At 46.7% G+C, this 11593-nt stretch overlaps 1 protein-coding gene across 1 annotated transcript; it reads right to left on the bottom strand.

Annotated features, from left to right (window-relative positions):
* Positions 1 to 4288: 4288 nt before the first annotated feature.
* SPC24 (SPC24 component of NDC80 kinetochore complex) lies at positions 4289 to 11501 on the bottom strand. The gene is made up of 6 exons (XM_078619750.1): positions 11368 to 11501; positions 9734 to 9920; positions 7396 to 7537; positions 6610 to 6714; positions 6254 to 6330; positions 4289 to 5105 (listed from the first exon to the last, which is right to left on the bottom strand). Exons 2-6 carry the CDS (start codon positions 9900 to 9902, stop codon positions 4999 to 5001), a joined length of 600 nt encoding a protein of 199 aa, XP_078475876.1. The 5' UTR covers positions 9903 to 9920; positions 11368 to 11501; the 3' UTR covers positions 4289 to 4998.
* Positions 11502 to 11593: the final 92 nt, after the last annotated feature.

Consider the following 11593-nt stretch of genomic DNA (forward strand, 5'->3'; position numbering starts at 1 on the left):
AAGGACAGTGCATATCATTACCATTATCAGAGTTGTTTCTTTTTGTTTGCATTTTGACTGCTTGTGTTGCGGTTATTGCAAACATGATGCCTTGTATAAAAGAATTGTATAAAGGTATCAGTTTTGTACCAGTTTAAAGGGTAAAAACCTACTACTAGACGATACAAAGTTGAACTTTATGAACAGGCCAGACTCACCAGAGCGAGACAGCTCTTTTTAAATCCTTTATATTAAGTTCGCTTGCTTGCTTAGGACCGTGCAAATCTTTCGGTCGTTTTTTAACCCACTTCCCGTGATCCAATCGAGCTGACATTTTGCACACAGACTCGTTGTGCGTGACAATGCATTTTCGTGAAAAAATGTTTCCAAAAATTTACACTGTTTAGGGAATTTTTTAAAAAATATTTAATTACCAATTGTTTAATGCTGCCAGACAATCATCTGACCCATAGGTGGCAGCCATCAAAAGCCAGAGGACGAGAGCACTCTAGCCGCCCCGATGCCACGCATATAAAGGATTTATAGTGTGAAACTTAGTTTTTACGGGTTAATTTTTTCAGAAGCCATCTGGCTATCACCAACGATGGCTCGACAAAGTGGGCTTAACATCATCATCATCAAGTCGGAATTTTATAGCGGTAGCCAAATACTCTGAACACTCTCTTCGTCTGTTGTATCCTCAAAAAAGAAGTCTTGTAACTCAATTTGTACCCACTTCCCAATGTGCTATCGACTGCAAACTTGGTATAGGTACGTCATACTGATGACAACACGATATTCTATCATAAAAAAATCCAACATATTTTTTAAAAACATGTACACGCTTTTATTTAACTGTGTTGCCGTATCCAAAAATCTTTGTAACTCAAAATTCAACCGTATTCCCAATGTCGTATCGACTGCAAACTTCGTATAGCTATGTCATACTGATGACAATACTATATTTTATAATAAAAAATATATATTTTTGAACAATCTTTTTAACGGCTCTGTCCACGCTCAACTGACGTTGCCTGTAAATCACCACGTGGCCCCTTACGTCACGGCAAGCCTCAGGGAGCCACGCCCAGGGGCGGGGGATGTGGAAGGAGGGGAGGGGCGATGGGGGAAGAAGGCAGGGGAAGGGGCAGCTCGGACAGTACATTTCATTAAAGCGTGTTTTTTTTTTAGTATTTTAAAATATTTTATTAAAGATGTTCTTTGTTCATGTTTTAGTTTGTTGCGGTTGCACCCGACTCAAGAGCCGCATGGCTCACAGGGCTATCGCGCGAGCACGTACGATGCACGCCGATGCTGGGGACCGTACGAGGTGGAGACCACCAAGCCCGGAGCTTCGATCGAGTTTGAGAACTTCAGTAGTGACCTCGAGAGCTGTGTATCCGCCTCGCTCTGTTGGGTATTTATGTTGCTGTAAATAAAACTGCAATTCACGAACGTGCGGCATTCAAGCATTGTGGTGTACACAGCATTTCAACTTCAAAACATTTTTTTACAGGGACCTGGCTTAGCAAACCTGGTTCGTATGTCCAATTTCCCAGTTCAACCGCCGTGCAATAGACGGCGGCGGTGGCATCTACATCTGCAGAACGTGAAGAACCAGTGGCATCTACATCTGCAGAAGGTGAAGAACCAGTGGCATCTACATCTGCAGAAGATGAAGAACCAGTGGCATCTACATCTGCAGAACGTGAAGAACCAGTGGCATCTACATCTGCAGAAGGTGAAGAACCAGTGGCATCTACATCTGCAGAAGATGAAGAACCAGTGGCATCTACATCTACAGAACGTGAAGAACCAGTGGCATCTACATCTGCAGAACGTGAAGAACCAGTGGCATCTACATCTGCAGAAGGTGAAGAACCAGTGGCATCTACATGTGCAGAACGTGAAGAACCGGTGGCATCTACATCTGCAAAACGTGAAGAACCAGTGGCATCTACATCTGCAGTACATAAAGAACCAGTGGCGTCTACATCTGCAGAACGTGAAGAACCAGTGGCAAGTGGCATCTACATCTGCAGAACGTGAAGAACCAGTGGCATCTACAGAACATGAAGAACCAGTGGCATCTACATCTGCAGAACGTGAAGAACCAGTGGCATCTACATCTGCAGAACGTGAAGAACCAGTGGCATCTACAGAACGTGAAGAACCAGTGGCATCTACATCTACAGAACATGAAGAACCAGTGGCATCTACATCTTGCAGAATGTGAAGAACCAGTGGCATCTACGGCTAAAGGAGATTATACAACTTTTAAAGTAATTCCCCGTGTTTAGTGTATGTGCCGTACAACATGTTCGGAATTGACAGGAGTAAATTTGGACACACAAATCGACTTACAAACAGACCTCTGGAACATAACTCGTTCATAAGTAGAAGAGTCCCTGACCTAAGTTTCCTAATCGAACAGTACAGAAAATGTTACGGACACGCAGGGATTGTATAAAGCTGTCCATCACCAGTATTTAAGTAGTGAAAAGTTTTTATTACAGACACGTCGGGAATAGAATAAGCGCGTTGCACGTACACTTAAGTCGTACAAAACTCAACACATAACACAAGTGCCAAGCCAAAACAGGTGCACCTAACAAATTCATAACTTTATTGAAATTGTGAGTTTAGGAGAGGTGTGTAATTAGTCACGTGTCAATGTGGAGACTCCATGGGGCCAGTTCTTTTGAGAACTGGGGTGGGGGAACATTTTCCCTTACAAGTGGCTGAGCAATATTTCAATTACCTTGTGCAGGTCACACTAACACCTCGCCATTATCTAATCCTAATAGTAACGCACGTGCCGCCCAAAGCATGAAGAGGCCTTCGCAGTGACAGAAACTGAGCGTGCTAAAATAATAAAACACAGTACTACCAAGGCAGTTAGCATGCCCGCCCCCCCTCTAGTAGCTGTTTAGTGCATCCAAGATGATTGCGGCGATGGGTCAATATCGCCTTCCAAAATGTATTGGGAATAAACGGGCAAGTTATTGACCAACATTTGGCAGCAAATGATCCAGAACATGTTGTTCCCTTAACACATTAATGTTTATAACTCCCGTTTATACACCAAGCGGTGGCTTAGCATGCTGAGCTGTGAACCGCCATCGCCTGGGTTCGCTTCCTGGGCATAGCTAACCATCGGTGGCAAGTGATACCGACATCACTTCCGGCCCTGTGCCACGTTCCAAACCCGCACTGACCAGCGTGGTGAAGTATGGCCAGACAACCGCCCACGGCCGACATGGCACGAGAAAACCTTCATCCGGTAGCGAAATTGACAAAAAGCCTGCACATTTGAAGTTTAGAAACACTGCTGAAGCAGCATCGTTGACAAAAGCACACACACACATATATACAAATAGCATTTGTACATTCTGCAAAGAACCACCGAGAGATGCACGATGTTTGGGATTAGAAACACGGAAGACTTATGTACAGTATTGCAAAACGTAACAAAAGATAAAGACATCAAACGATCGAACGCAAATTTACTTAAAAAATGTTGACTTGGTATAAATGGGCTTGGGCAGTTTACATTGCCGGGAGGGAATGATGCTCGTTCGCAGGTGCCAGGAGGACTGTTACTTTGCGACACTCCGTCCGGCGGCGTATCGATGACGACCGCCGCTGGCTCGCGATCGAACAAAGACGGTCGCTTCGTCGCGTGGCGCTTCTGCGGCCGTCTGGAATGTTCTTCCTTTCTGCTATTAGGAAGCCACTGGGAGCCATGCCGCACTTTTAAACCATCATCGAGATTTGGATTTAAAGCTGTCATGACTACTGCAGGAATCCATGCTCTTTGGTTCTTTCGGTAAAGTCACGTAGGCAGAAAATAAAATAAATAACGACGTTTCGGACACAACACAAGCGTCCGTCATCAGGTGGGAAGGCGTGGCCTGCTGCTGAGGCAGACTGCTTTAAAAGGTTTGACATGGGTGTAGCCCAAGGGTCATAAAGAAGTGGCTGGGGCAAGTGATGTTAATGTGAGAAATTAGCTGTTATTTCATGCTAATCTCTCACATTAACATAGCCACATCCTTGCCCAGTTACATGCTAATTCCTCAGATTAACATCACTAGCCCCGGCCACTTCTTTATGACCCTTGAGCTACACCCATTTCAAACCTTTTAAAACAGTCTGCCTCAGCAGCAGACCATGCTTTCCCACCTGATGACGGATGCTTGTGTTGCGCCCGAAATGTCGCGATTTATTTTATTTTATACCTACATGACTTTACCTAAAGAACCAAAGAGTATCATCGAGATTGACAAATGCATTTCTTCAGAACTGCTCGTTGTCGTGTTTAGTTTATTGTCCTTACCCCCGCACCCCCCCATTAGCACGGTTGACTACATACGCTTGCGAGAGAAGTTCAACACACGTACACACATACAAAGGACTCGCAGAGACCCATAGACTCACTCAGACCCATAGACTCACACGAGGCCCATAGACTCACACAGACACCCAGACTCACACAGACCCATAGACTCACACAGAGACCCATAGACTCCCACGAGACCCATAGACTCACACAGAGACCCATAGACTCACACAGAGACCCATAGACTCACACAGAGACCCATAGACTCACACAGAGACCCATAGACTCTCATAGAGACCCATAGACTCACACAGAGACCCACATACTCACAAGAGACCCATAGACTCACTCAGACTCATAGACTCACACAGAGACCCATAGACTCACACAGAGACCCATAGACTCACGCAGAGACCCACAGACTCACACAGAGACCCACAGACTCACACAGAGACCCACAGACTCACACAGAGACCCACAGACTCACAGAGACCCATAGACTCACACAGACACCCACAGACTCACAAGAGACCCATAGACTCACACAGAGACCCATCGTGTTGTCGTCCTTCCCTCGGCACATCCGATTAGCGCGGTTGACTACGTACGACGATGGTGGTAGTAGTGTTCAAGCGGGAATGCTCCTCCGGTTTGACGGTCGAGTCCGGCCGTGGACACTACCAGACCGAGTCCACAAGGCTCCACAGGTAGTTGACGATGAAGGAGCGGCTGTGCTGGCGCGTGTCCAACTCGAAGGGCTGCACGCCCGTCTTGCTCCCCACCACTGCACGCACCATCGCAACCGAGCCGTGCGCGAGCAGCATCGCCGTTAGCACTTTGCCTTGACCGTATTCTCCACATTGTAAACCGTGACGATTTAAACTATTTGTGTTTTTATTTTACCAGAAGTGTAATGGGTTCTGGAGACACTTATAGAGGTAACTTGTTTATATTTCGATTTAAAGCTTTCGTGACTGCAGGGATTCATCTTTTTGGTTCTTTCGGTAAAGTCACGTAGAAGGGAAGTAATAAAAGAATAAAAATAAATTATTTTATTATGTTTTATTTTTATTATTTTATTACTTCCCTTCTACGTGACTTTACCGAAAGAACCAAGAAGATAACTTCTTTATTAGGATACAACACTCCAACAGTCTTGATACTCTGTTACAGCCTAGGGACACAGCCTACTCTGGCTACGCTCTGGGGTCCTCCGGCTACAATTACCCTAGGGGAGGCTACCTGACCCGACCCAGCCAAGGTGCGGGTCTAGACTCTGGCTTCCACGGACCTCGCCCTTACAAGGACGTAGATCCGGGAGTCCCAGAGTCCCACCACTGTCCCGCACAGCGTCCCGGCCATTACAAGGACAAGCGGGACGAGGGGGTCCAGGGTCCTAAGCTGGCTGGTCTTGGGTCTTGAGCTGCGACTGGCCCCGATCGGCTGGGGAGCGGCCCCTTAATCCCCCTTGCCCGTCAAGTTGCGTGGGATCCTAGATCCCCCGCAGCCCCCCGTTGGTGGCGCCAAGGGGCTCAGCTGTCTGGGTTGTCTGGGATCCTGAGCCCCCAGCAGCCCCCCCCTCTTGGGCTGGCACAGTGGCCCCTCCCCTGGGGGTCCGAGGTACCTGCAGATGGGCCCTGTCCACCACTGCCGGTGTGGCCCATCGAGCAACCCAACATTCCTACCAGCTCCCTCCGCAGGAATGTGTTCTGTATCTCTCGTCGACAGCTCTCTCCTCTCTTGTGCATCTGTCATCTCACTGATCTGTCACCGTCTTGCTAAGGCCATAATGTAGATCAGTGGGCGAGGGTGTTCACATCTGGCCAGCGGGCCATCAGTTGCGAGTACACTCCTCCTCTCGTCGACACGCTCACACTGCACGAACACCACTAGGGAGCACCTACTGGTAGGCGGGCGGGTAGGAACACGTACCTCCCTTGACGATTGCAGGGTCAGCATCATAGTCGAAGCGCACGAGCGTCAGCTTGGACATGAGGTGAACCATGTACCTGGGAGAGACAGAGTTTGGAAATGAGACTCGACTACCCCCCCCCCCCCACCTCTTTCCCCGAAGAAAATGGATCTGACGCACGTGCCGCGTAACGCTATGGGTAGCTACGCGTCCGCGTTGGCCGTCTGTCCGAGCCGCCTTGCCGGCGACGCGCCACTCGCCCGTCGTGGAAGTTGTACATCCCGCCCCCCCCCCCCCCTTACTCCCCCTGTGATCGGATCGATATAATTAATCTACAACAACAAAACGTGACGACCGGGCGTGTGTGCGCACGTACTTGGTGCTGGGGATGACGTCGGTCAACTCCACCGTGATGTCCTCCTCTTGGAGCTTCAGCTCCTTCTCCAAGTTCTTCATCTCCTCCAGTTCGGCCAAGCAGCGAGTGCGACGTCGGTCAAGGGGCTAAATCGACCCATGGGCTCACGACGCCTGCTTAACACCACAGTCGCAACGCACGTACGCACAACTTCTTTCGCGCCGTACGGAGCCAACCGTGCTCATCGGAGGTGCATGGGAAGGACAAGAAACTGTGCGTCTCTGTGTGAGTCTGTGGGTCTCTGTGTGAGTCTGTGGGTCTCTGTGTGAGTCTATGGGTCTCTGTGTGAGTCTGTGGGTCTCTGTGTGAGTCTGTGGGTCTCTGTGTGAGTCTGTGGGTCTCTGTGCGAGTCTATGGGTCTCTGTCTGAGTCTTTGGGTCTGTGTGCGAGTCTATGGGTCTCTGTGAGTCTATGGGTCTCTGTGTGAGTCTATGGGTCTCTGTGTGAGTCTATGGCTCTCTGTGTGAGTCTATGGCTCTCTGTGTGAGTCTATGGGTCTGTATGAGTCCAAGGGTAAAAAAACAATTATGATCTGTTTACCTTTCCTATATTCTGCACTCTTATCGTGTTTTTGTACTGTTGTTGTTGTAACGTTCCAACTCCGTCCCCCTACCGGACATCTGTGAAAAAAAGATTTGTAGCTCATCGGATTCTCCAGGATAAATAAACGTTCTATTCTATATTCAATTCTCGTGACCCAGCCCTGCGCGGGGGTCGCTGCGTGCGCGCCCGCACGTCCAAGGATATGCCAGCGCCTGCCGCTGCTCCTCCCGCTCCTGCAGCTTCTGCTGCAGCTCGGCATTCACCTGCTCCAGCTCCTGCTTCGCCGCACCGAGGTCATTCGTCGCCAGCATCATCTCCTCCCGCGCCATCTTCAGCGTATTCTTGTCTGCAGCGAGGCGCGCAAACGCCGGGGAGGGGAGGAGGGTTTTTTTTCTCAGTGTTAAATTAGGCCGGCGTTTTAGCCAAAAGCTTAAGTCTCGTCGATGACAACCCTGTGGCGCTTTAGCAAAGTCCGAGTGTGCAGATTTCATCTCGTCATTCTTTTGAGAGGTAGAGAGGAGCAGAGGCGAGATGTATGTTGAACTTCATTCACAACATACGTAATCGGAGGCGCGGGGGGATGACAATTAACTAAACACAAAGCAGTGAGCGGCACAGCTCAGCTTCTGCAGTGGAAAAACTTTACCTGGTGCCTCCCGAGCTACGGCCGGGCCGGCTTGGCACGGCTTGGCACGGTCCAGTTGCACGGCGTAAACATTCTCCAGATTACAAGGGGCACATTTTCCCCTGCACCTTAACGCAAAATCTGCAGGGTGCATTTTTTTAATCCGGTAAGTGACGTGGGGAGCAAGTTTGTGGAAAGCCTCATTTTTCGTGGCGTCTCATAAATGGTGCCACGGCGGCAAGATGCCAACTACCTCGCCTCGTGTACAGGAGGTCGTGGGTTCGACCCCGACCCTGACGCCTGCTGTGTATTTGGAGTTTGCATGCTCTCACCGTGGTTGCATGGATTTTTCTCCAGGGCCACATTCAGATTAATGCATTTAGAGTATTTGGCTGCTATACATTGCCACACGATAAACCACTTCGCTGAGTTATCATGTGGCCAAGTTGATTCTGAGCTACATAGGTTAAGTGGGCCCTACCTGGTAAAATAAAAAAATGTTAAATACAGTGAAACCTTGGATTGCGAGTAACTTGGTCTGTGAGTGTTTTGCAAGACGAGCAAATTTTTTAAATAAATAATAATTTGATAAACGAGCGATGTCTTGCAATACGAGCAGTATGTACAGTATACGCTTTGTCTGCCGAGCGTCACGTGATCACAACTGAGCCAATGGTTCTTCTCTCTCGGTGTGGGATTGTGGGTAATCGTCTCCCATGTTCGGTCTCAGTCGGCGTGCCTCACTCGTATAGTCAACATCCGTGCGAGCGTACACTGTTTACTATAGTGTGTGACCACGTGTGTGTGCGTAAAGCATTTTTTAAACTTTGTGTCCAAGTGTAGTGACTGTTCTTTAGTAACTGTACTGCAAGTGAAAGTCGTCCAACACAATAACCCTCCTCTCCTCTCTCGTCTCCCTCACACCGGCCACGATTAAATGTAATTAATACGTTTGATTACTTTATATAAAATTTAAATAAAAATATAAAAAGGTACAGTATTTTGTATTAATAATTTTTATATTAATATTTTTGGATTGTGGAACAAATCATCCGAGTTTCCATTATTTCTTATGGGGAAATTCGCTTTGACATACGAGTGCTTTGGATTACGAATACGTTTCCGGAACGAATTATGCTCGCAATCCAAGGTTTCACTGTAGTTGTAATCCAAACCTTGTCTCTCCCAGATACATGGTTCCCCCCCTCGTGCGCTTTGACTATGATGCTGACCCCGAAATCGTCAAGGGAGGTACGTGTTCCTACCCACCCGCCTACCAGTAGTAGCTACTCCCCAATGATGATCATGCAGCGTGAACATGTCATTGAGAGGAAGCTTCTTCCAACTGGCGGTTCGCGGGCCAGACTAGAGAGATGAACGAGAGGAGAAAGCTGTAGATGAGAGATACAGGTTCGAGAGATGAACAAGAGATAATATACATTCATAATCAACGTTTTTGGGTTTAGATCGCGTTATTTATAAATGTGTCGTAACCCTCCACCACCCGACACGGCCAATCAGTAAAAAAGTGTCACGTTGACAAAATACAAATAGTTCACTACTTTAGCCCACCGGTGTGTTGAAGCGTGAAACCACAACATTTACACGCTTCAACACACCGGTGAAACCACAACATTTACACGCTTCAACACACCGGTGGGCTAAAGCAGTGAACTATTTGTCTTTTGTCAACGTGACACTTTTTTGCTGATTGGCCGTGTCGGGTGGTGGAGGGTTACGACACATTTATAAATAACGCGATCTAAACCCAAAAACGTTGATTATGAATAATATTGGTCGCGAAAGCCTGCTACGTGTTAAGATAATATACAGTTCGGCTTAGAAGACACACCCTCATCTTTCGCTTTAAAACACATGGATGTGATGGAGACTACGGCGTGCGAAAGCATCCTGCACCTTTCAGCGCTTGGATGGCCTCCTCGCTCTGCACCACCCAATTCTCCATCATGTTCCGCTGCATTTCCAAGGCCATGTCCATGTTCTCCTTGGGTTTGAGATCACTTGTGAAAAAGCTGATGATGTCATCGCACACTTCCAAATGCTTCTCCTGGTTGTTCTTCTCCATCTCTGCTCGCTGGACCCCCTGCATGCAGCACATTCAGAGTTCGCACGAAGCACCGCAGCCCATTTAGAGACAGACCATCGATTTCTAACAAATGGGGTGCCATCTGGTCCAACACCAATGGGGACTCGGCTCTAAAGAAAGCCGTCTCGGGTGTGGACCAATCAACTTCAAGGACAGTGCATATTATTATCATTATCAGAGTTGCTTCTTTTTTGACTACTTGTGTTATGGTTATTGCAAACATGATGCCTTGAATAAAGGTGTCAGTTTTGTACCAGTTTAAAAGGGTAAAAACCTACTACTATAAATGGGGTGCCGCGGAGGTGAGATGATATCTCCCTCGCCTGATATGCAGGTCGTGAGTTCGATCCTGACGCCTGTTTGTATATTTGGAGTTTGAGTGTCTCTCCCTGTGGTCGCGTGGATTTTTCTCTGGATCTTTCGGTTTTCCCCTCCACATTTAGAATCAACGTCGCGCGTTCAGATTGTTTGGCTGCCGCTATCAACTTCCACATGATAAGCCACGGAGTTGAGCTATCATTTATGGGCAGGTTACTTCTGAAAAAGAACTAAATAGCTCAGTAGGGCTTTACCTGGTAAAATAAAAACAAACTTTCGTTTAGTAGTTACTTTGACATTCCGTCCGCAGGTATTGTGGTCAATGCAAACATGACTCCTTGTAAAAAAAGGTGTAATTTTTGTTGCCAGATAAAAGGGTTAAAAAAAACAATTATCAACCAAGAATAGAATCTACAACATTGACTGGATTTGCTGTACTTAGTAAGTCATTGGGGCACGTTCTGTTTACGTGGTAAAACCTTACAGATTGGCCGTGTCGGGTTTAACGTTATGTTTATATTTACGCGATTTAACTCCAAGAAAACCACTCTACATTATGGATATTGTCGCGAAAGCCTCCGACGTGTTAAATAACGAATTATACTCTTAATTCTTTCGGTAAAAATAAAATCACTGATTTTTATTTTATTTATATTAATTCATCTTCTTGGTTCTTTCGGTAAAGTCACGTAGAAGGGAAGTAATAAAATAATAAAAATAAAACTTATTATTTTATTACTTCCCTTCTACGTGACTTTACCGAAAGAACCAAGAAGATGAATCCCTGCAGTCACGAAAGCTTTAAATCGTAATTTATATTAATTTTTATCTAATTTTTTACCTACGTGACTTTACCGAAACAACTAAGAGTATACATCCTTGCAGTCACGAAAGCTTCAAATCTAGAATTAATAACGAATTGGCTACGCGTTGTTTAAATGACAAGCCGCTTATTAATCGGGTGGTGGCGGGTTTCACGACACTTTTAGATATTTAAGCGATCTAACCTTCCCCACCCACCCCACCTATATTATGATCGATATTGGTGGCGAAAGCCTCCTTCCTACGAAAGCGTTAAAACTTATAGTTTTAATTTGCGAATTTGCGAATTCGCGACTCGCCTCACCTCACGGCGACTTCAACGGTGGCGCCTCAACGGATGCGACTCAGCGAGCTCCGCCTCTGATTGGTCGGTTCGATATTCAAATTTTCGTTCGTTGACGATTGAACGCGCAAATTAAAAAAAAATTGATTTAAAAGTATATATTTATTTGACTCGTACATTGCGACGTCGACTTACGATAGCGACGGTGTAAAGTATTTCGCGATAACATTTGTAATATATAAAAAAT

The sequence above is a fragment of the Lampetra planeri genome, chromosome 64, assembly GCF_965212315.1.
Source record: "Lampetra planeri chromosome 64, kcLamPlan1.2.h2, whole genome shotgun sequence".
NCBI classification, from domain to species: domain Eukaryota; kingdom Metazoa; phylum Chordata; class Hyperoartia; order Petromyzontiformes; family Petromyzontidae; genus Lampetra; species Lampetra planeri.

What these genes read in the sequence shown, in the direction of transcription:
- SPC24 (XM_078619750.1), bottom strand. Translation starts at nt 9,902, where the DNA reads ATGGAGAAGAACAACCAGGAGAAGCATTTGGAAGTGTGCGATGACATC. An exon ending in GGCCATCCAAGCGCTGAAAG is followed by an intron (nt 7,538 to 9,733) that starts GTGCAGGATGCT and finishes GCCTCGCTGCAG; the next exon opens with ACAAGAATACGCTGAAGATG. An exon ending in CCCTGCAATCGTCAAGGGAG is followed by an intron (nt 5,106 to 6,253) that starts GTACGTGTTCCT and finishes TGGTGCGTGCAG; the next exon opens with TGGTGGGGAGCAAGACGGGC.